The sequence below is a fragment of the Nilaparvata lugens genome, chromosome 5, assembly GCF_014356525.2.
Source record: "Nilaparvata lugens isolate BPH chromosome 5, ASM1435652v1, whole genome shotgun sequence".
Lineage (NCBI taxonomy): Eukaryota > Metazoa > Arthropoda > Insecta > Hemiptera > Delphacidae > Nilaparvata > Nilaparvata lugens.
Window position 1 is genome coordinate 47,002,060 of NC_052508.1, and position 26,020 is coordinate 47,028,079.

The 26,020-nt window shown below is 33.0% G+C and overlaps 2 protein-coding genes and 1 long non-coding RNA gene across 6 annotated transcripts in view; 2 read left to right on the plus strand and 1 right to left on the minus strand.

The window, feature by feature from the left end:
• Nucleotides 1-815, minus strand: part of LOC111047741 (peptidyl-prolyl cis-trans isomerase E) — a 13,084-nt gene extending 12,269 nt beyond the window's left edge. The window contains exon 1 of the mRNA XM_039428472.1: nucleotides 225-815. Coding sequence (XP_039284406.1) covers nucleotides 225-258 — 34 coding nt within the window. The 5' untranslated portion in view covers nucleotides 259-815. The remainder of the gene's footprint in view (nucleotides 1-224) is intronic.
• Nucleotides 545-25,832, plus strand: LOC111047743 (THO complex subunit 1). Of its 4 annotated transcripts, none has more exons than XM_039428467.1 (13): nucleotides 545-855; nucleotides 3,020-3,093; nucleotides 4,965-5,272; nucleotides 6,060-6,270; nucleotides 7,177-7,282; nucleotides 7,616-7,848; nucleotides 8,707-8,836; nucleotides 9,851-10,053; nucleotides 10,602-10,751; nucleotides 12,259-12,406; nucleotides 14,402-14,537; nucleotides 15,504-15,625; nucleotides 25,346-25,832. In XM_039428467.1, the coding sequence occupies exons 1-13, from the start codon at nucleotides 808-810 to the stop codon at nucleotides 25,538-25,540; spliced, it is 2,064 nt and encodes a 687-aa protein (XP_039284401.1). In that variant the 5' UTR covers nucleotides 545-807; the 3' UTR covers nucleotides 25,541-25,832. The 4 variants fall into 4 exon arrangements, with proteins under 4 accessions (XP_039284401.1, XP_039284402.1, XP_039284405.1 ...); XM_039428468.1 differs by lacking the exons at nucleotides 14,402-14,537; nucleotides 15,504-15,625 and adding exons at nucleotides 13,145-13,280; nucleotides 14,150-14,271 and having other exon boundaries at nucleotides 561-855; XM_039428471.1 differs by lacking the exons at nucleotides 14,402-14,537; nucleotides 15,504-15,625 and adding exons at nucleotides 13,145-13,280; nucleotides 14,156-14,271 and having other exon boundaries at nucleotides 561-855.
• Nucleotides 18,625-21,855, plus strand: LOC120351391. The gene is made up of 3 exons (XR_005571362.1): nucleotides 18,625-19,201; nucleotides 20,508-20,626; nucleotides 21,808-21,855. It is a non-coding gene; the product is annotated as an uncharacterized LOC120351391 (long non-coding RNA).
• Nucleotides 25,833-26,020: the final 188 nt, after the last annotated feature.

Below are 26,020 nucleotides of genomic sequence, written 5' to 3' on the forward strand. Positions count from 1 at the left end.
AGAAATTTGCATGGCAAGTAGCCTACAGTACAGCGAGATATAGTACCGGTATCAAGTTAAAACCTTGACAATGCTTTCTTTATATTTAATTATTCACCTATTGCACAGAAGCTTTGTTAATATAAGCTGAATAGTATCTAGGAAAGAACTCGATTTTATAATTATAACTAAGACAGTTATTATAACATAAAAAGTAACCAAGATTTGCAATTAAAATTTCTTACCAACGTAAACGGTGCGTTTCTGATTAGTCGTCATTCTTTTCTAGGATTATTTTAACAAAGCTGTCAATAATATCATTTGTGATTATTGTAATCATCAACTGTTTACTGCACAATAATTTATTTTATCAGCTTTATTTTAGTACTTAACATAAATGAAATTTCAACGTAAATAAACACATTTAACCTAAAAATTCCAGATACCAGATTTCACTGCCAGTTTCAGTTTTTCTTTTGTTGAGTTTGAATTATCGATGTATGATGTATCGATGATCGTATATAACCTGCATCGGTGTTGTTATAATCGATGGTTGTTGGTCGATGAAGCGATGATGCAAAAAGCTAACCTAAAAATAAATAATAAATCTAAATTTTCCACTTCGGCTTGGCTCTTGGCTGTTTGTTTTCTCCTTTTCAATAGTGAAACTTTTCTAATTTCATAATATTCTGTTGTTTGTTCGAAGTAACTCATTCACGAATTATTTTATACATACAGAGTTTTGAAATTTTTTACAATGATCTTTTGTGTTCTTAAAATTTGAATTTCAATTACCGGTACAAGTAGTTAGCCTAATTCAAAATAACCATGGCATCAAAGCATTGTTCATTTGAGCTAATGCGTTCGCAGCTTCAGGCAAGTTTTCATTAATACATCAATATTTCAATTGTTTCGTATTTAATTTTTGTGCTACGGTACCTATATAAATTAAGACCTGCATGTAAACGTTGTAACGTAGGTACCTAATTTTATTCTAATATTTAGCCCAATTTACAATTTTGTTTTTGATACCTAGGGAAATTTAAAAAACTATTAGTATAATTTTACAGTTAATTTATGTTCCAGTATAAGTTTACTTTGTTAAAATTCAGAACCTTTAAGAACAGCATACAATAATAAATTATGCCTTGTACCTTCTTCTTCATCCAGTAATAAAAAAGAATTACAAAAAACACTAAATTGATCAAGATGGCAGTGATCAAGTTCAGATCAAAAAAATATCACATGATGCTTTGCTCTTTAACATAATGGCACTTTAGCCTGATAACATTTGAGACAGGTCATCATTCACATATTCCCGTACATCGTAAACAGCCCTGGTTCTCAGGAAGCCGGTCACAACTCTTTTGAACACGCTGAGCTCCAACTGCTGTTTCACCTCTGCAGGCAGCCTGTTGAAGTAGCGTAGCGCTGAACTCCTATAGCATACACAGGATCTCTGGAGGCGCACCCTGGGGACGTCAAACAGCTCTCGATGCCTGGTGTTGTGGTGATGCACATCAGTCCGAGTCAACAAATTTTGTTGATTCTTCTTCACGTACATGAGGCAGAGAAGTAGGAAGTGGCTGATTACAGTTAGAATACCCAGACTACCGTAGCGAAAATGGGCTTGCAATGAGCAAGATGTTCGCTTCCAGTATTGATCCTGGCGGACTGTTTTTGCAGCTTCAGTATGTCCACAACCTTGGCTGAGTGACCCCATATGAGTAGACCGTAGGAGATATGGCAGTGGAAAAGTGCATGATACACCATGACCAGATATGCCTCCGTCACATGTCCCCTCAGTTTGAGCAAAAGGAAACCGATCCGGGACAATCTCCTGGTCACTTACTGGATGTGGCTGGCTCAGCTAAGCTTTAAATCCAGCATAAAGCCCAGCAGTTTCACAGGTTCTGATCATGAGGTAAACAAACTGCAGACGATGTTTTGTGTCTTGCTCTCATTTAGCTGGAAACGATTTACAAGGAAACATGAGGTTGAAGACCGCAGATGTTCCGCTGAGGTTGAAGACCGCAGATGTTCCGCTGACCTTTCCAACATGATGAACAGGATTGGCCCCAGAATTGAACCCTGAGGTTTCCGAACCTGACAGGGAGTGGACATGAAACAGCACCGCCCAATGACACCACCTGTGTCCTCTCAGTCAGGTATGACTCCAAGATGTTAAGAGCAGAGTCAAAACCCCATAATAGCGAAGTTTCTTGATTGGTATGTGATGGTCAACAAAATCAAACGCTCTTCTCAAATCACACAATGTAAGTGCCAGGGACTCGCCATCTTCAAACAATGATCAAATTTTCTCAGCCACTCGATTCACTGCATCAACAGATGACCTCCCTCTACGAAAACCAAACTGCATACTTGAGAAAAGGTTTTTTCTTTAAAAAAAACTCCTCAAGTTGGGGTTTTATGACCGCTTCAACCACCTTTTTAAAGATTGGAGTAATCGATATTGACCTGAAGCTGTTTAGGCTATGGTGGTCACCCTCCTTATACACAGGAACGGTTCTTGAGGTTTTCAGGAAATCAGGAAAGATTGCAGATCTCAGGCATTAACTATTGTAGCAAGGGGGTCCGCAATAGCATCCACCACCTCTCTAAGCATGAATACAGACATGCCATACACATCAGGGCTCCGGGATGGCTTGAATGAACGAATAATCTTCTTCAGGGCAGGTGGAGTAATGGGGCAGAAGAAACACAGACAAGCATTCACTGGTGGAACTCGTGCAGCTAGCAGCTCAACTGGATCACCAGCAACTGTGGGCAGACTATTCACGATGCTGTCCACCGACTCAACAAAAAAATTGTTGAATGCATCAGGGCTCGCAAAATCAAGCTATAGGAATAGGCCTAAACTCAAGGAATAGGTCCAGTAATATTGAAAATTGTAAAATTTTCTAGAATGCTGGCATGTTTGAGAGGCATCCAGCGTTTAATTTCAAATATTCGTTGATGTGCACACCTATATTTAGTACTATAATAATAATAATTCCTATTATTCATTTTGTTGTTTCAGGAATCTTTGAAATCTTGTTCAGAAAAGAAGAATCTTGAACCATTGAAGAAATCCTTTGATTCCTTAAACACAAGGTAATCTAAGCTATAAGTTACACCTGCATTTCACTATGTATATAAAGGAACTCTTATATTTGTCTTGTTTTAAGAATCTTACTTTTGTTGTTAAAATTATCACCTCCCCGAATTTGTCAATCAGAAGTATTATGATAATCAATCATTCTTATGATCTGTTGCGATTTTCCTTTACAGTTTTAATTGTTTATTGCAATTCTTATACTGTATAACTTATATTTAGGATAGGACCGTATTTATAAACGATTCTCAAGAACTAACTCAGCTAATAACGAATTCGTTTCCTAGTAACCAATTAGTCCATAGTCGCAAGATATGAATATAATATGACCCTTCGAATCCTAGGTACCTCATGAGACTTGACTCTGACCTTTTTAGGGTGGGGTAAGATTTCGGTAATTTGGTTCTGGGCAGTCGGTATCCTCACTTTCTACACTGACCGCAGGCATGCAGAGAAAGATGTGGAAAGAGGAATCATGCAGGAAAGAGGAAGATGTGTGAGAGAGACATTCTCATCCCTACAACGCAAGACACTCTTTCGCCGTTTGTGAGGTTGGGACCCCCAACCATCTGCATCATAAACCATGTTAGGCCTATATCTCGAGTTCTCTAGTTTCTGATATTGGTTACTAGACAACGAACTCGTTCCAGCTAGGTCTGGAGAGTTTATGAGATTCAATCTTTCATGACAATTAAGATTTAGTATTACGTTCACCAATTATTTATTATTAATTGATTTTTCATTTTGTTTTAAGTTAGATTCTCACATATCAGTATCAGAGTCAGTGGCCGGTACAGTGAAAATATAATTCTCGTGAGTTCTAATGGGATTATTCTCGTTTAGTCCAGCCGAGCGGGTATGAATACTCCCACTATAACTAAATAATAATAATATTCTCACTGTGTACCGGACATGTTCACTGTTACTCATATGTGGGATACCATAGTCATTCAACCTTATCAAATCATAGCCATATCAAATCCACCTTAATCATTCGCACAGTGAATTTCATCAGTGAAATCCAACATCAAGAAGTATTATTAGTATTATTATTGCATATAAATATCTAATTTCCCCGATTAAGTAATTTTAATCAACTCGGAAACTGTTTTCATTTAGCCCATTGGCTTTGCCGTAATGTACCGGCTGAGATTTCAACTACTGAGGGGGTTGGTGTTGCCTTCTACAAGCAGGAGTGAGCAGGTGGCTGCTTTGCATCAGTTCAGATGCTGCAGAGGCTCTTCCACACTCACCGTATAGATGAATATCTCTAATAAATATAAACAATATAAAAATCTTGAAGTACCCTTTATTTTTTAAAAACTTTAAAATAGTTCAACAAATAGTTCAATAGTTCAAAATAAAGGGTCCTTCAAGATTTTTATATTGTTTTTATTAATTTGTTAAAAAGTATCCCATGTGAGTAAAGTGTTTTTATGAATATTTCTATTTTTAAACACAAAATACCATTCAATTATTACACACAATACCGCGCTAATAAAGTTATTACTCCCAACTCAGCCCTTTAAACGCCGTCGAGCTGAAACATTTATTTTTTCTATCTTTAGTTGTATTTTTCCCATCTAATGAAATTTTATTATTCCATTATGATAATCTTTGTTATTATTCTTTTAAATTTCATTATGGTTCTTAATCTGTGATTTCTTTTACTATTGCTAGTGTTTTGCTTTCTGTCTGATAATTTGCGACTCCTCCCTGCATACGGACAAATCATCCATGCAGGGAGAATTATTCATGTAATCCATAAAACTGTTATATTTAGTAAATATGTCATTTTTTATGAATAAACTAATTTGAATTTGAATTAATTTTCATCCCATTACAATATTGTAATCGCTGATTGTTTCAGCGACAGTGAGAAGCGATCAGCGTTGGATCAGGTGCTGAGAGACTACCTGCTCGTACTGTTCTCGGCGTCTGCTAGCGATAGCGACGACCGCATATCATGGGAAGGGTACTTGCAGTTGTGCATAGAGGCGTGCAGGAAAGACATGGCCACCACAACGATGCCCGTCGTCTTGCTTGGCGACATTTTCGATGCACTCACTCTGGACAAGTGCGAGCGCCTCTTCACCTTTGTTGAGGACAACGTCTCCATATGGAAGGAGGATCTGTTCTTCAGCGCCTGCAAAAACAACCTGCTTCGTATGTGTAACGGTCAGTCACAATTATTAAAGCTCCATTTAAATTTTCAAGAAACGTTTTCCCTTTAAAATGAATGTAGTCTATATCAGTAACTCTATCTCAGGCAATATATGTACATAATAAGCATAATATTGAATTAAAAATAAAATCTAGACACTCTTCTATATATTTTTCTATCTAATGACATGTTTCAACTCATACGAGCCGTTTGCACAGTGACAGTTTAAACTAAATTTCATTTATCTGGATTAAATCCGTATCAAGTATCGTTTGTTATAATGTGGTTCATTTTGAGTTTAAGCCAACAGCTGATTAAATTCAGTTTAAGCTTTGCCTGTGCAAACAGCTCATAGAGTCATTATCAAAAAATGCAACTGAACAAGAATTTGGTTATGATTCTAATGAGTTAGAACATGTCATACAATAATAAACTATGAAAATTGTTTCAGTAAAAGTGGTAGTCCTATTCCCTGCAGCCTATAAGAAAACTGAATAGGCTGTTTGCATAATATTTTATTCTTCTTGATGATCTTCTTCTTCCTTTAAGGGATTAGGCATCTCTGCCTGTTCCGAAACTCATATTATCCATTCATTTTTTTCGTGAACGTCCTCGTCCTCTCTTGCCTTCTGGGCTGTAATTGAGCACCAATTTTGGTAATCTTTCTTCCTTGATTCTCTTCACATGCTGGAACCATTTCAATGAGGAACCATTTCATGAAATGAACCATTTCCATACTCTGAGGTATCTTTCCGTCTGTGGAGAAGATGTTCTTAATTATAATCCCTGTTTCTATTGCAGATCTATTGAGAAGGTTGTCCCGATCACAGAATACTGTATTCTGTGGCCGAATTCTGCTCTTTCTGGCGAAATTCTTTCCATTCTCCGAACGATCCGGGCTGAACATTGTCAGTGACTTCAACGTTGAGAATGTCACTGAATTCGGATCTGACGAACCAATGGACACTAAAGATGCTGACGACAAGTCAGAAGATGATGATTCTCCAGACAAGTAAGTCTAGACTTACGGTGCTGCATGAGAAAAAAAATTGAGTAAATTATAGGTTTCTCTAGCATTTTCAACTTGAACAAAAATTTAACTTGAATCAACTTATATGATATGTGTTTTATTTAATGTTAAAGTAAATAAATGAACTTGCTGTGTTAAATGAAAATTATTGCTTCATAAATTAGAGTTTCATTAATAAATATTACTCATGTGTGGGTTGAAAATTTAGTCGTATTTCATACGATATTTGAAACTATTATTTTTATATTCACTCTCATTGTTCTTGAGAAAATGTCACAATCAACTTTGTCAATACTATGGTCTGTTTAGTCACATTGTCCAACTCAGTTCAAGTTGAAAGTGTGACGTTTATAACTTAAAATCCCAGCCATGCTCTGTAGCGATTAGAAAAGCTGTCTCTATGGTCGCGCTTACAAGTAGTCGCTATCGATTAGATGACCACTAAGGAGGACAAGTGTGTTGAACATGTCTGCTCGTCATGCATGTTTTGTCATCAGCGAAAGGATTAAAAACAAAAAACAGCTGTTCGACAGCAGCTTCTAACATAAAATAAACAATCAATGACAATAAATAAACCTCTGGAAAATAACAAATAACTATGATACAAAAATAATTTAACCTTAAATAGAGCAGCGATTATAAAATAAACAACAAAAAATCAAAGATTCAAAAACCTAATCTCAAAAAGTTTTTTAAAGGCTTTAGCTGCATGCATGACGAGCAAGTATGTACACACATGTTCTTATCCTGTCGTTAGTGATCACTCAAAGCAGTAAAAGATTAACAATATTAGGTTACATTATTAGTTTAATATAGTCTTATTATGATTACAGTATTTTATGTTTATTTAACTACAAGCTACTAGTGAATTCGTGTTTATCTTTTCAGAATAAAAATTGACTACAACTTATACACAAAATTTTGGAAACTACAGGACTTCTTTTGTAACCCCAATCTATGCTACAACAAAGTCCAATGGAAATTGTTTTCAAGTGTAAGTATAAAACTTTACAATCGTACTTCATCAACCAAACGAATTCAAAATCTAGCAGTAATATCCGGGATGTTATAGAATTGTTCCATAATGAAATTGTTTTTAATTATGTTGTATTTTTAACTGAATTAGTTTTATTTATCAAAATCGTATGTTTCTATACTCATTGCATCATCGTAAGTTAGAACATACTCTTGTCTTTTTTAAAAATTGGCGAATTAATCTCAGAATTCAACAAAATATTTTGTTTTTATTATGAATATAAAATTTCAAATTCTTGATTTTTTGAATGTTAAAAATGCCACCCATTGAAGTATGCCTTCTTTTTTACAGCATACATCTTGCGTGCTATCTGCATTTAAAAGCTTCAAACTTTACGATGAAGGAAAACGTTCTAATCAAGTAGTGAACGTAGATGAACCTCTCAGTGAGCACTATTTTGCTAAATTCCTGACCAATCAGAAGCTATTGGAATTGCAGTTGAGTGATGTTAGCTTCAGACGCTATGTGCTGCTCCAGTTTCTCATCCTTTTCCAGTACCTCAATTCTCGAGTCAAGTTCAAAGCGTGAGTTTTACATTTTTCTCATTATTATTATAAGATACGATGTTGCAAAATGAATGTAATATTTAAATTATCACCATGATTTGAAGTAAGGGAAGTGGTTGGCTCCGTGATCGTTCTGGTATCCAATTAATCGATAAGTTAACCTACTTGTGCCTGCTACTTTTGTCTCACTTGAGCCCAAACCGTCAAACTCCACAGTTAATTCCAACCCATTGCTTTGACCTTTATATTGCTAAATGGGTATCTCTATAAATAGTTATCAACCTTTAAAAACCACTGCTCTCGCACTTTTAAATTGAACTTTCACTTTCAATTATTGAGAAATAATAGAGCTTTGTTTCTGCATACATTTTATCATCAGCTACTATTTTAAATTTATTTGTTTACACAATAATCTAACAATGACTAGCAGTCAACTTTTAACAACCTTGACAACACTCACAACAAGATCAGTAACGCCATCTTCTGGTTGTTGAACTCGAGATTAAAATCAGCAAATTTCAATGTTGAGTTCTCAACAATTGTCTGCCGATCATTCTTAGATTTTTGTTTGAAAATATATTTTTTAAAGTATATATTTTTTTACTGTTTCTCTAGTGATGTATATACGTAGGCAATCTACATCCCGCGCAAACCTTGGCTTCATGGGGCTTCATGGCCTATGTCATTTCTTACCAGAATAGGAGCTCACTGTTGCCGTATTTCTGTCGAGTCTATCATAATTAAGTACGCTCTCTTTTTTGCTCTCTCTCGAACAATTAGATCACAGGATTTTTGGCTCTTGTGGGATCTCAAGGTACTTCATAAACGCAATCTGAAGATTGCGAAAAAATACCTAAAAATTGATTCTACTTTCAGTGATACGTTTGAATTGAAGTCGGATCAAACGGAGTGGGTGACGGAGACAACTCAACTGATCTACACTCTGTTGCAAGAGACACCTCCGGATGGCGTCAAATTCTCCACCACGGTCAAGAACATTTTGCAGGTACCGTATAACTCAAATATTTCAATATTGCAAGTGAGATTGCATTGTTTCAAGATTGAAACTTTATTGCAAAATGCAATTCGAATAAAATTGCACGAAGAAATGTAATGAACTACCAGAATAATAAATCTCAATCAGGAAAATTCATTATTAAATCATGAAAAGATATAAACTTTCGTGGTGAATACTTTTTCAAGATAGATATTATCAAGCATTTACAATTTATATCAAATAATATATACCAGGATGACTCGAATCACAGCTAACTACTATAGAAGGCGGTGATGAATGAAACTTGTTAACTATGTCGTCCTATCATTTTCATTTTCACATACTTAATGACATGAATCTCACCCCTCCGTTACACGCAGCTAATCTGAGAGATCGGAGGAGGGTATTTTGGGTTGTACAACCCTCGGGGTTAGCAGCGCTGAGTTCAGTGCCCAAGTATTTTTCTAGCTATTGATTAGGAAAAGGTTAGTCAAAATTTAATTTTCATTGTTATCCATCATTCATTAGTTTTTATACTGATTTTTATTCTATGAGACCATGGGATTTGATATTCAAATTTCATCAAATTATGTGAATTTATTAGTTCTTTTCATTATTTCTATTTGATATCGATTAGAATAGACTATTCTTCAGCTTTTTCGCTCTATCTTGGACTTTTTATAATAAATATAAGATTTGATCACTGAATGTATGCGTTATGCATGTTCTACAAATAAACCACATTACTTTACAACAGAGTGGGAAAAGTTCATCCTTTAACCTTAGAAAGTATTACTTGAATCATAATTTAAGTATTGTGTGCTGAGAAAGAGGCGCTTGTAACGGAGGGTTAATATAGTACTGAACGTACTGAAGACGACAACCAACGGCCTATGTTGATAACAAAATCTTGACAATAACATTCTACCAAGACCTCCTATATACCTAGTATAGGAAGTCCTGATTCTAAATACCGATAATGACGTGATAGAATGAATGTATTATTTGTGCGGTGTCTGGCAGAGGGAAGAGTTCTGGAACAGCTGGAAGAACGAAGGCTGTCCGGAGCTGCAGCGACCGTCGGCTCCAGCTGACGACGACGCAGTGACGACGTCCGAAGTGAAGAGACGCAGCGTTGGCTGTCAGCCGCAACAGAAGCGACCCCACAAGCGGCTTGGCCAGATCATCAAGGACGCGACTGCCCACAAGAAATTCGTGTTCGGAAAGTGAGTACATCTAATAGTCTTATTATACAGAGCCACAGTGTGGCTCCAATTGGAGATCGAATAGCCTTTTTATCGGATCCGATAAATCAAGGCTTGTCGGTGCCGGAAGGTTTTCTGAAGCTTATCGCTACCTATAAAGTGTTTTCTATCTATAAAGTCCGCTTCACATGAATAGAGTCTGCAAGTGGTCATCGTTAGTGCTAGGATTGGGTGTGGTTAGTTATCGCCCAAATTTACTTTGTCCTTGTACAACTTTACTATCATGACGTATTGTCGAATTATGTAAATAAATTACTAGTAGCCTACCCTTTTTCTTTTAATTTTATAGACACGACATTTTTAGCTATAATACCATTATCAAGTGTCAAAATGAAATCATATTCATACAACATTTTTATTTTATTTTAGTTATTACTTTCAATTTTACACTTGATAGAGAAATTGATTCAGAAAATGTTCAATAGCCTTAGAAAATACCGTGTAGGTCCAACTATGACGAATTTCTCTGTTAGCTGATTATTGTTTTTGAGCCATTTGTAATGTTACAGCCCAGAACTGAATAAACTGTGGAATCACATGCCTGATAATCTTGAGGCCTGCCGCTCCAAAGATAGAGATTTCCTTCCCAGTCTCGAATCGTATTTCGAGGAAGCCATCGAGCAGACAAATCCAGCCGCTATGCTTGAGGAGGAATACAAGTAGGTGTCATCTTTTTGGACAATGTCTATTGTCACAGCAATTACAGTCATGATGAAAAGTAGGAATAAAATGAATATAATTAATAAATAGCATTATTATAAGCATGATAAATAAGGAGTTAATTAAATAACTAAAAGGGGTTAAGGAAGGAATGAAGGAGGGAATATTAAAAAAATGAATTATTACTAATATTACTATGAATCAAATAGATATTTTTTATCTAATTTTCAATATTTTTAAAAACGTCAATCACTAGAAAACTTAAAATCTAATTCAAAGGATATGTTTGAGAAGATGAAGAAATTCCCATCACAATTCATATAAGTTTTTCCTTTATTTGACGGTTTTAAACCTTTTATTAGCGATCAAACAGTTTGAAATTTGGCTTTGAACTTGATGAATGTATTTTTTTTTCAAGTTTCAGCGATCAACCTTGTGAACATTATTGGAAATTCCTACCTCTTCCAAGCATATCCCTAGAATTAGATTTTGACTGATAGTTTTATTATGATTGACATTTCTAAAAAATATCGAAAAATCTATTTATCATAAAAACTACGTTGATATAACAAATCTTTCTGGACATTTTTTGTTGAAAATTTCATGTACCGTAAAACCTATGTCTTCGGCTGTTACACCTTTCATGGGATATCCTGCATACTTGATCCCGGTGGAATAGCCTGGCTGCAAATCAGTGCTAGAATAATTACTTCCAGATATTTCGGTAATTAAATTTATGAAAAAATCTTCTATAAACTCAAGTACAGAAATGTTTATGTATATAAGAATCGACTTCTCTTCAAACCCAAATCAATTTTTTTGGGTGCCTTGATTTGAGAATGGGAATAATTTGGTATCATTTAAATTGGGTTCATACAAATTAAGCAAACTATGACACATATAGAAAGTTTTTCATTAAATTGTCTGAATATTTAGCATATGAGTGGGTCAACTTTTGATTGTTATTACTGATGACTCCGATTTGTAATTGACCGAAGCAGTCAATAATATTAATTTCCAGTCTTGCAATAGTCTTAAATGAAATATTTACCCTATTAATCTGGTATGTTTAAAAATCACTCTTCTTGTCTCTTTCAAGTCCTTTAGAACCTTTGAGGAGTGGGTACATGATTTGTTTGAAATTGAAAACAATTTATTGTCTGAGAAAATATAAATTTTCATAACAAACCTTTTTCAAAGTTAAGTTTAACATAATTAATTAAAGATGAAGGATTTTATGCATCATGTTTGACTATTGGGCAGCGGGACCTTCATTTTCAGATAAAATTCTTTACAAGTTGTATAATTGATAACTTCTCATTGATCTTCTTATACTTCTATTGATCTTATTGATACTTCTAAGTAACTTCTTTATTGATCAAATAATCAAGTTAACACTTCCCCATTTATCAACTAATTAGATCAATAAACTGAACTAAATAAATCGTTGACTCATCAATTTTAAGTTGTTAGAAAATCACTTAAATCACCTATCTCAATTTGCAGGAAAGTGAATGACTGCAATTTCGGCTGGCGTGCTCTGAGACTACTGGCTCGTAGATCTCCATATTTCTTTTCGCAGAGTAATATTCTTATTGCCAAAATGCCTGATTTCCTGGAGAACATGATATTACGCATAAGCAAGGATAAACCGGTAAGCAGAAACAAACACAATCGAATAGTGTTGTAATCTGTCGTGTGTGAAAGGGGAAACGTCACCTTATCTCGGACATTTCATCTAGAGGAATAGCCTGAAGTTGGCCTATCCTCTGTCCTAATCATAACGATACTGTGTAATAATTGTAGGCCTACATCTGAATCTAAAGATAGACGTTGCATGACATGACATGATTAATGTATGACATTTAGATCCCCTAATTAATCGATGTTTTGGTCAGTAGAATGTGTAACTTCCATGTTAAGCTGTATAAATTCAATATATTTTATATTCAATTGTGAAAATATTGTGTTAGATGAATAATATATTGTCTTGAAAGGGCCAACTCTTGCAATACCTCACTCAACTGGAATAGCAATACCTAATGTAATACCTAACAGAACAGGAAGAGCAAAGTTGGGATTATAAATTCGTTATTCTCATTTTGTTAATATAATCCGTTTATATTATATTACACATCCATCCCTTAATATAATCAATTAATTTCTTAATAATGTTGGTGCGTTCGATGTTTCGTGGAATTGAAGCGGGCGAAATTCAAATGAACTTTCAAACATCAAATGAACTGATTTGGATACTATCATGTTAACAAAATTAGATACATTTCAATGAACAACTTATTTTATTATTTTCAGCTCATCAAGTGCTAAAGTGATTTGTAATATCAATATAAGCGAATATCAATACTATCGAGTGCTGCTTTGTCTTTTGCAGACCGAATCAGCTGAAGTGAAAATGGAGTTGACGGAAGTGAAGCAGGAAATCCAGGAGGACATGCACACGATCGAAGTCAATGACGGAGACACCGAGGACGAAGAACTCATGAAGACCGACGAAAAGAAGGAAGAAGGTAAACTTATTGTATTTTTTTCTTTTTTTATAAAAATCAATCTAATTCAAAAACAACTATGCCTATGTTCCACTTTATGGCACGTTGGTAAATTATTCATTGCTTGGTTCCGTAAGTCTCCTCTTGATTTTTCTCTCAATGTCTAATGTCGGAAATCTTAGTCTATCTCTTTTATTCATAATCAAATGTATAAAATTGGTAATATGTTCTAGTATAAACGTTTCCTGCCTCAATTTGAAAGTACACTTAAAACGTCAATTAGTGGAGCTCGTCTCAAATAGTAGGCCTACCTCTTCCAAACGGAGACAGTCTTAGTCTATCTGTCTATCTCATTGATTATGTATTGAATGTATAACATTGATAATATGTTTTGGTTTAGAAAATTTTCTGCCTAGATTTTAAAATAAAATTTAAGCTTCAGAAAGTTGAGATGAACTGAAAAAGCACCCATTCTAAAAGGAGTGCCGAGAACAGTCTGTCTCCTTGATTAAGAATAATTATAATATGTTTCGGTTTAGAATGTTTGGTACCTCAATTTCAAAGTATATTTTAAATGTCAGTGAGTGGAGAAGGCCTCTAATTGTACCCCTTCAAAAGGGAATACCGAGAACCTAATCTGAGTGCTCACTCTAACAACTAGGACAAAGTTACAAAGAATTTCAACTTACGAGACAAAGTTCCTATTGTCTCTTATTAAATAGAAGAAGAAAGGTTATCAGTCAATTTGTTTTTCATTGAATGCAAAGTTATTAAGTCACTTATGGTTGTAGTGTGTCACAATGCGTAGTAGCTATTATTTGTATAGACTAGATACAAATCTTATTTATTAGATTTCTGTTATTTTCCTTATTTATGAATTCATTTTCCAGTTACAGCTACCCATAATGATTCATCAAAGCTGATGAAAAGTCTTGTACCGGAGCTAGTTCCTCTAATTCCACTTGAAAATTGGAAAAAGTTGGCTATCAAGTTGGGTTTCGCCGATAATACGGTAAGAACTAATCATTATCCTTTTTCGATTTCATTTTCATCTTGGATAGTAATTTATAAATCCATTTTATACTCCTCTTAATAATTTTAGTTAATATCAATACTATCGAGTACTGCTTTGTCTTTTGCAGACCGAATCAGCTGAAGTGAAAATGGAGCTGACGGAAGTGAAGCAGGAAATCCAGGAGGACATGCACACGATCGAAGTCAATGACGGAGACACCGAGGACGAAGAACTCATGAAGACCGACGAAAAGAAGGAAGAAGGTAAACTTATTGTATTTTTTTCTTTTTTTATAAAAATCAATCTAATTCAAAAACAACTATGCCTATGTTCCACTTTATGGCACGTTGGTAAATTATTCATTGCTTGGTTCCGTAAGTCTCCTCTTGATTTTTCTCTCAATGTCTAATGTCGGAAATCTTAGTCTATCTCTTTTATTCATAATCAAAAATTATTCATTGCTTGGTTCCGTAAGTCTCCTCTTTATTTTTCCCTCAATGTCTAATGTCGGAAATCTTAGTCTATCTCTTTTATTCATAATCAAATGTATAAAATTGGTAATATTCTCTAGTTTAAAACGTTTCCTGCCTCAATTTGAAAGTACACTTAAAACGTCAGTTAGTGGAGCTCGTCTCAAATAGTAGGCCTACCTTTTCCAAACGGAGACAGTCTTAGTCTATCTGTCTATCTCATTGATTATGTATTGAATGTATAACATTGATAATATGTTTCGGTTTAGAAAATTTTCTGCCTAGATTTTAAAATAAAATTTAAGCTTCAGAAAGTTGAGATGAACTGAAAAAGCACCCATTCTAAAAGGAGTGCCGAGAACAGTCTGTCTCCTTGATTAAGAATAATTATAATATGTTTCGGTTTAGAATGTTTGGTACCTCAATTTCAAAGTATATTTTAAATTTCAGTGAGTGGAGAAGGCCTCTAATTGTACCCCTTCAAAAGGGAATACCGAGAACCTAATCTGAGTGCTCACTCTAACAACTAGGACAAATTTACAAAGAATTTCAAGTTACGAGACAAAGTTCCTATTGTCTCTTATTAAATAGAAGAAGAAAGGTTATCAGTCAATTTGTTTTTCATTGAATGCAAAGTTATTAAGTCACTTATGGTTGTAGTGTGTCACAATGCGTAGTAGCTATTATTTGTATAGACTAGATACAAATCTTATTTATTAGATTTCTGTTATTTTCCTTATTTATGAATTCATTTTCCAGTTACAGCTACCCATAATGATTCATCAAAGCTGATGAAAAGTCTTGTACCGGAGCTAGTTCCTCTAATTCCACTTGAAAATTGGAAAAAGTTGGCTATCAAGTTGGGTTTCGCCGATAATACGGTAAGAACTAATCATTATCCTTTTTCGATTTCATTTTCATCTTGGATAGTAATTTATAAATCCATTTTATACTCCTCTTAATAATTTTAGTTAATAATTCACACCAATTCGATTATGCCAAATTATAATGATCTCAGTCTCACATGAAAACTCAAGGCTTAAGGCTGTGCAAAGGCTAAAAATAAACTTTCTACTCGTGATAGTTTTCAAAGTTTTTCGATTTGTATATCATCAAGCTATGAAAATGAAAAAGTTTTCTCAGGAAAACATTTTTTTCTGATCATTACTTTTTGAGATATGAGCGCCTGAAGTTTGAATTTTTGGGACAGAACATTTCAAATTCGGTAAGAGATAAATCCATGAGATTTAGATGATAGATTCTTCATGGTATTGTTGATCATGGCTCTAGTAAAACAACAATTTTCTGAAAATATCAATTTGTAAGATATTACAGTTATTTTATTTACTAAAAATAACTTTTAGTTGAGTTATTTTTGGTAAATTTAATAACTTTTTCAAAAATTGATATTTTCAGAAAATTTTTGTTTTACTATATCAAAAATCTGGTGTGGTACACTCACACAACTTTCCTTGCTCATATTTGAAACTACGATCATACTTCTGTATAATATGTGTTTATACAGGGTGATTCATAATTTTGGTAAAATACTTCAATACGTGATAGTAGAGGTAAAAATAAGAAAAAAAGTTCATATAAACATATATCCATAAACGCTTCATTAGCGAGCTATATAGGGTGAAAGATTTCGCCCGGAATTCAGTTCCTCTGGTGAAATACACCGATGCTGAATTGTTTGGCGACTATTTTTTGAGAAACTTATGCTGGATTCATATGGAAAAATATCTGAAAAATTGAATAAAACTAGTCTGGAAGCTGTAGTGTGAGTAGTTTTTGAGAAAAAAGTTGAAATATGCAAAAAATCTAAGTAGAAAAACACAGACTTCTACGTTTGATGCCCAATAACTTTCTTTAATGACGAGTAAACAAATAATCCCTCGCAATGAAAATTATAGAGAATTTAATTCTGAAAAGAATGATGTAAGCTGTGTAAACTAAATTCAAATAAAAGTTGGATAAAATGTATTCTTATGTAGTACAATACACCACAAAAATTTGCTGTTTTATGAGGAGAGAACTAATAACTCATAAGTTGTAGCTGATTGCAAATAAAATATTAGGTTTTTTATGAAAAGTTTTTTTTTATATGAAAGTAGCATATCTAAATGACATTAAACTTATACCAAAAGACTAGTAGATTATGCCATTAAGCCTGGGAGGAAGCTCGAACAGAAGTAGATGATCTCCTATGATTCCTGCCTAAATGTTTACTGAAAACCGATGTTGTGGAAGATTAGGATTGATGGCATGAGGATTCTCAGCTGCCCAAATATGTTGGTTATGGACGTTAACGATAGCTGTTCTTGTAAAGTGTGCCTCGTCGGTGAATAAAACGGTTGTTAAAAAGTTTGGGTAAACAAGTTTTACTAAAAACCATCGGCAAATACCAGCACGGGGAATACAGTCTCGTGGCAATAGAGTATGAACTTTCTGGAGGTGGTATGGATGTAAAATTGTTGCTATTTTAGTATCCTCCAAATGATAGATTGATTGACATTTAACTGCACTGACAATTCTCTTGTGCTCTTCTCTGGATGCTCATAAATTTCATTAAGAACTTGTTCTTCTAACTCAACAGTCATAGTAGATCGGGGTCTGCCTGCATAAATGTGCTCTTTGGATATCAAAGAATCTGTTTCAGACAGATGTTGATGAATAGTGGCAAAAAACCTTGAACTTGCACATACTCGGTTAGGAAAGTTCTCTTGATACAAACGTCTTGCTTCAGTACTATTACAGTAGTGTCCCATTCCATACATTAAATGCATGTCAGCTAATTCGGAGTATGAATAATGTCTAAGATTACCTGCCAATTTTTAAAAAGTTAACACTTAACACAAAAGCAAAGTGGAATGGTTACAAATAACTGGTTAATAGATTAAACAAAAAACACAGCGCGGTTACAGTAGGCCTAACTTACAGTTTGTTTTTTTTTTTGTTCAACAGTGAGCTAAAATATTTCTGAAAATAATTTTCAGCTGATAATTTCTTTTAAATATTTTCTTATTTAAAACATAATAAAGCAGCTGTTTTGGAACAGCTGTTATTGAAATCCATGTTTTATTTGCAATCAGCTACAACCTATGAGTTATTAGTTTTCTCCTCATAAAACAGCAAATTTTTGTGGTGTAATGTACTACATAAGAATACATTTTATCCAACTTTTATTTGAATTTAGTTTACACAGCTTACATCATTCTTTTCAGAATTAAATTCTCTATAATTTTCATTGCAAGGGATTATTTGTTTACTCGTCATTAAAGAAAGTTATTGGGCATCAAACGTAGAAGTCTGTGTTTTTCTACTTAGATTTTTTGCATATTTCAACTTTTTTCTCAAAAACTACTCACACTACAGCTTCCAGACTAGTTTTATTCAATTTTTCAGATATTTTTCCATATGAATCCAGCATAAGTTTCTCAAAAACTAGTCGCCAAACAATTCAGCATCGGTGTATTTCACCAGAGGAACTGAATTCCGGGCGAAATCTTTCACCCTGTATATCTCGCTAATGAAGCGTTTATGGATATATGCTTATATGAATTTTTTTTCTTATTTTTACCTCTACTATCACGGTAAATTACTTTACTATGGTAATTACTACGGTAAATTACTTTACCATAATTATGAATCATTCTGTATAATTGTTTTCAGTGTACTTTTTCCTTTGTGTAGATTGTGAAATTCGATGATTTTTTTCAGTCGTCATTTTTTTAAAGTCGTCAAAACAGCTGTTCTATAGGTGAAACATCTCGACTCTGTGTTCTTTTTATGAACTGCGCTACCTACCTACCTCATGCACGAGAAAGAGGTTAAGGTGTGTTTTCGTAACGGGCAGACGACAGAATTCACTTTAAATTAACATTGGTTCTTATGGGAGTATTCACTCATCGGCAGAAAGTTGAGCAGAAAAAAAGAACTGTTCAAATCAGAGACGAACTGTCGTTCATCTTGCCGTTCTTTATAAGGCCTATCAACACAATGCTATTTTGCTTCGACCGATCACTGCTCGTGAACCGTTTTGTCGAAAAAGAACTAATTTCGGGATTCTGTCGACGAGAACAGACAGCTTCGAATCACTTTTCTGCTCTGATCACGTGACACCGGCAGAATTATCTTTCTGTGGATCAGACGCCATGTTCTTTTTAACCTCAATCTTTAATTGTTGGATGGTTTGTTTTGATATTGGTTGTCAGATTTCGGATTGCTACTATTATACTGTGAAATTAATTTGCAGTGGAAAATTGAGGTATAAAATATTTCTATTGGTTTCTTTATTCTTATAATTTTTACAAGAGAAATTAAAAATGGATTTACAACAGAAAGGCGTTAAATTTTCGAAGTTCAAAGTTTTGTACTTTCCAGACCTGCACAACGAATTACCTATTTGAAAAATAGAATATGGTTAGAAATTGCTGATGTAATAGAGCATTCAAGTAAGTACACTTAAATTTCTCATAATAAAGTAGGCTAGATTTACCGTACACAATTATTTGATATAAATTTTATGAGTAGCCTACTAGCATGTTTACAATTTTTATTCAGGTAGCCCACTGTAGTAGGCCTTTAAAATAACCTAGTCTCTAGGCCTAAATTGCTATCTTTTTCATTTTTCAAGAGGTTAGAAGTTAACAAAAGTTTATTTATTTCTTTTTTTAATGTTTAATTTGTAGTATTTAATAATAATGTAAATCCTAGACTAGCTAGTTTGTGTATGGTAGAGAATTATCACAAGAAAGAGAGAAATCTAATCAACTGATTAGATTTAAACTCATTCAAGATTGATTGATTAGATTAACATTAAATAATCAGATTCAAAACATTATTCAACCAAGATAACATTTAGCATTTCATGCTAACAATCTTTTACACTTTCAGTAAGTTGGCCTAATCACAAAATACATTTGTTATAATGCAGCTAGTAGTTTTCACAAACAGATTTATTAAAAATAATATCATAATTTGACTTAGAAGTATTTCATTACATTCTAAGTCCTAAACTTCCATTATCCTTGTTGCACCTCAAAATATTGTAAACCCATAGTTTATCAAAATAATAACAAAATTAACCTGACTATTAGAACATTTACTTTGTCTTTGGTACCTATCTATGAATTAATCTTCTCTTAATTTATAATTCAAAATCACTTGGAAACAATATTAAAAAGATTGTTATAACTTGATCAGAGTCAGTGTAATTGAATATTGAAAGACTGCCATTGGAAAAATATAAAATAGGTACTATTTTTCTGGTTGACCATTGCTACCAAACTAATTTAAACTACAATATTAATGTATTTGAAAAACTTATTCATGCTCTATTGATTGATATATTGCGTGATGCCAGGTATATCAATGTGAATAGTATAAATTAAAACAGGAGACACACAACATAGATAGATTAAAAACACTGAAAAACTTACATTATAATCGGAAATTTTTAAGGAGCTGTGTCCCCTTTCTCAACCGAGCAGAGAGTGTAATGTAAGTTTTTCAGTGTTTTTAATCTATCTATGTCGTGTGTCACCTGTTTTAATTTATATTATAAAACTTTAAAGTGTTTTCTGTTATGTGCTATGAATGTAAGTAAATACTTATAGTATTTATATCTAATGTAAATAGTTTATTGAGGCCCAGTTTACTTCTAATTTATTCAAAGTCCAAACTATGTCTTATCATTGATGATTAACTTCACATTATCTCCAAAATGAATATGCTGAAAGATTATGTTTCTTTTTTCAGGTACCATTTACAAACAAAATATTGAAGAGAATGTGCTCAAAGGAAATGCATATAAATTCTTTTTTGTTGACCAGGATGGAACAATTCTTTGGAACCTATACTTAGAATAAGTTAGTTAGGTAAGATAAAATTCCACTCATTTTTTAAACTTTATATAGGCGATGTCATTTTATACAGTTTCCCATTTTTTAAAAGGTTTATCCACTTCAATGTTTTATTATCGATTTGATGGTAGATATTCAAATAGTAAGATTTAACTATGGTACGTGACTAAAATAATAGAAAAACTGGCTGAATTTTGAAATCATTAATAGCTTACAGGAAATCTTAATATTTCGAAACTACCTGAAACCACATGAGATCAAGATGGACAGTTGAGAAGAGTGCTTAAAAAACAATGTATTCACTTATCATTCAGGGAATAGAGTTATTCATAATATTTGGGATTCCTTCCATAAAGAAATAATTTATGTAACATTATCTAATAATGTGATAACATTACATCAATAATTTGATGTTAAAATTGTTTTTAAAACACTCTTCTCAACTGTCCATCTTGATCTTGAGTGGATGATGACTTTATAAATGACCATACATTAGAACTATGAATAGATGACTTCAAAAATTCACCCAGCAAGTGCTGGTAGAAAACACTGAATAATAGCTTTTAATGACAGTCATTCCACCTTTTAAAATGTATGATTAAATTCATGGATGAAATACCCACATTGTTCTGAGAGAGATTTATGTATTTGCAGTTTGGTATTCATTTTCAAATCACTTAGTTCTACTAATAATGTTGTAGATAATCATCATTTCAGATTAAGCAATTAATTTATTGATTATTTCCATTTGTTTCATTAAACTTGTTTCTCTAAATGTAGAACTAAAAATTACTTTATGCAGTACATTTTGGAAGACTTAAGTAAACCAAACGGTCGAGAAGTAGGCCTACTGACCACAGAAATAAATAAATAATTGTTTATGGTATCCAAAAATATATTGTTCACCAACAAGTTCTTTTGATCTAGGGGCACACTGATTAATCCCAATTCCTGCATGGAGATTTATTTATTCAATCATTCAGAATTACACAACTAACAGATTGATGCTAATAATAATTCAACTGAATGTTGGTTTATTGGAATTTCTCATATAATATTACTTTGTCATTATTGGAGGGTTCCTTCCCAAGAAATATAATTAAAAACTTATACAGATTACAATCAATTACAGAATTCACTTTGCAAAGTTTTTTTTTATAATGAATAATAAATTATCTATAACTTTTTGATTTCAGGCCTAGTGATGTACCAGCCAGAAGTAGAGGATGACAAAGAAAATCAACAATGGATAATATACCATGGATATGATTCATGTATGATGTAGTAGCCTACAGAAGAAAGAGATGGACTAATCTAAGAAATATATTCATTTTTTCAGTACATCTTGATGTGTTTATTTCATGTTATTCATAATAATATCTTCTTTTTCTGATCGCTCCTGCTAACTGCTTCAATTCAGGTAGTTTTGAAGAAAACAGCAAGTGACATGAAATTAATAAAATATGTTTTAATTGTTTATACTTGAGGGATTTTTAAATCTATATTTAACCCAAAAGCATCGAACTCTTATTAACAACTTTATTGGTTCTGTATGTCTTCTGCTTTTTTGGAACTAATAAAATTATTTAACATTGCTGACTGGCAAATGCTATAGGTAACACGTAGTTAAATAATAGACTTGAATTGGATATAAAATAGGGTATCACAATTATTATGTATTGTATTAAGAATTAAGTAATAGTACTTATTTACTGCATTGAAGGGGTAATAATTCTTTGAATATGAAAAATAACTTAAGCAAAAGTTGAAAATATGATGTTCCAAGCCACATCAAATATAATCACTTTCAATTCTACCTTCTAGGCTATATTTCCAAGGTTTTGATTAAAATTGATAAGCTTTTACAACATTATAGTGAATAAGGAGTTTGAAAGGCTACTCTAATTCTAATTAATACCCTAATAAAGTATTAATTTTAATAGGGCAACTTTAATGGTTAATTGTAGAAAATAACTAGTAGGCCTACCCTAAAATATTCAAAATAAGCATGACCAGTTTCTAATTATGTCATTGTCAAGAGAGTCCTTATTGAAAATGTCGAAACTAATCATGTTTCATTTTGGAATATCACAAGGGTACTAGTTACCTTTAATTAATAATAAATATTCATCCATTTTAAAATAGGCTATGTGTTATTTAAAGTACCATAACAGAACTCGTTTATTAAAGCAAGATATAGTTATCTTTGTACATGTCATATGTGTTAATCTATAATAATAATAATTTCCAATATTCGTATAGCTTTTACTGGTGAAGAGTCCCTAATTGAACATTGCCTGAGAAGGCATATTGATTTAGGCAGTCAATTGGCCTCACGATTCTTATACATGATTGTATATCAGCCGGGACCGTACCCATCCAATGATCAAAAAGGGGACTGCTAAAATAAAATTGCCTAAAAAACGTTTACAATATTGATATCCCTTGGTGTAATATATCACATAGATTCCAAAAATGCCAAAATTAAAGCACTTATTTATTATTTATTTATTGATTTTTTTTCGATAGAGCTTCAATAGGCCTTTGAAGTTGAATACGGTACTCATAGTAGGTAGGCCTACCTATAAACGATATGATTCAAAGAACATGCATTGACTCTGAAGGCAATTGATTCTAGTTAATAAAATAATTATAATAATATCTTATTAATATTGGAATGCTTCTAGTTAATAAATAATATCTTATTAATAATGAAATACAATCAGTTACTTCAAATAATTTACCCTTACAAATTTCAAGCATAGGAAATGAAAAGTCAACTCTTAGATTGACATGCCTATAAAGCATAGAATTTTGCATAATTATTGAAGTAACTAATAATTGTGGAAAAGTTATCTGAGTTTTAAAAAGCAATTAATTCACTTTATTGAATTAAATCTCCAATAATCATTTCAGAATTACCTTTTGGACAACCCAAAAAGTTCATTACCCATAACACATAAAGCAAAATTCATGTCAAAGAACTAGTTCTTTGAATGTTACTGTTTCTGCCCGCCTGGGTGCGCTGCAATCGATTCTGCTTCTGCCCGTTACGAAAACACAGCTTTACTAAGTCCATTTCTCAAGGATGGGGTGGACCCCCCATTAGTTTCCCAGAAAGGAAACTCATGCCAGTTGATAGAGCCAGTAGATAGTGTATGAATTTGGAAAAAATCGGTCAAGTTATTTTTGAGAAAATGGTGAAAAACATGGTTTTTTAGTAATTATCCGCCATTTTTCTCAAGAATATTACGGAGCTCCTGCATTTTTCCCAGAAATGAGACACATGTCAGTTGATTGGGCTTATAAATAGCTATACATGGTATAAATTTGAAGAAAATCGTTATAGCCGTTTTCGAGAAAACCGTGAAAAACATGGTTTTTTAGTAATCATCCGCCATTTTCCGCCATCTTGGGTTGAATTTTATTGAATTTCTTATTGTCGCGTCCTCATGGTATAAGGACCTTGAGTTTAAAATTTCAAGTCAATCGGTTAATTAGGAATGGAGTTATCGTGTTCACAGACATACCACACACAGACCAACACCCAAAAATTATGTTTTTGGACTCAGGTGACCTTGAAATGTATAGAAAACTTGAAATTGGGGTACCTTAATTTTTTTTTCTGGAAAGCAATACTTTCCTTACCTATGGTAGTAGGGCAAGGAAAGTAAAAATACCATAAAGAATCCATCCTCTAAATCTCATGGATTTATATCTTACCGAATTTAAAATGTTCTGTCCCAAAAATTTAAACTTCAGACGCTCATATCTCAAAAAGTAATGATCGAAAAAAAATGTTTTCCTGAGAAAACTTTTCATTTTGATAGCTTGATGATATACAAATCGAAAAACTTTGAAAACTATCACGAGTAGAAAGTTTATTTTCAGCCTTTGCTTAAAACGAGAGGTGCTTGTTCAAATTGTTTGGTTTGATCTTAAATTGACCATATTTGATTTGGACTTGAAAACTTTAATGTAAATAAAAACTACAGTATACAGGAACTGACTACTAAAGAAAAACTACGTAGCTGAATTGATTCTCATTTAAAAAATATTTTTATGAAGATACCACTTCAATAACTCCTGAAAATATCTGTAGTCGAGAATAAGTTTGCAAGCTATAGAGTAATATTTATTATTTTCACATCACAATTATATGATGAATTTAATTAGAAAATGATGATTCATCAATAAATTCTAGTTGGGTAATCTTAACGGTTTTGAACCTGTTCAATTTCTCAAATAGGTGGAAATCTTCTTAACTATGATTTTTTCAAAATAGAGTTCATTTATTCAATTACATCAATATAAATAATAATATAGATTGAATATAATTAATGATTGGACAATCAAGTTTGCAACTGACAATATATCACTCAAGATAAGACAATAAATAATTCAATGACCAAAGATCAATGGACAATCAAGTTGGTAACTGACAATATATCACTCAAGATAAGACAATAACATAAATAATTCAAAGAACAAAGATCCAAGATGTAACGCAATATAAGAAAAACAATATTATATAACCTTGTTAGTTATGAACTCAACTATTTCCCAGATCAAAACGTTTTTCTATCATGATTTCATTCACATAATTTTAATAAATTACAATATTCTAATTTTTCAAAATTTATTGTTTTGAATGAATATCTAATTTTTATTAGTATTATAATCCAATTATATCGTAATCCAATACTACTTAGTAATAGTTTCTGATTATTGCAGATCGACTACTTTGAAGGAATGTCGCTGGGTAGACGCAAAGAGCACCAGACCGATTGCATCAAAGAGATGCTGAAATACTGGTGCGAAACGGACGATTGCAGCATTGAAAACCTCACCTACACTCTAGAAGGTCTCGAGTTCACAGAGGCAGTTGAGTTTCTCAAGCCTCACCATCCCAATCCACCTACTGATTAGTGCATTATTTTCAAGTAGACTGAGACTTTTCCATTTCAGATATTTATAGCGATTTTTTTACATTCAATTATAAAAGGTTCTTAGTATCGATATGAAAAATGGAATAGATAACTTATCTTATGTGCACTTTTATCTTTTGCATCCCATGATTCTATTTCAGTCAAATCTAAAATATAGGGGTGGCTTCATCTCTCTAATACGTAATTTGAATAAAAGGTTCAAGTGTTTTTCATTCATTTTCGATGTGCTTTATTTAAAGAGAATAAAGTTTTCTACTGTATGTCATCTTGAATTTCGTCTCAATTTATACTTTACCAGTACTAACCCTTGAATGGCTTAATGGCCAAGGTTTCTCAATAGCTTTTTACCCTATTTGATATCTCCATTACTATTTTCTGCAATGCTGTAGCAGATTTTTGATTGCAGCTTTCTGCTACAGCCGGAAAGAAATGTGATATTTTTCTATTAAAATGCTAAATT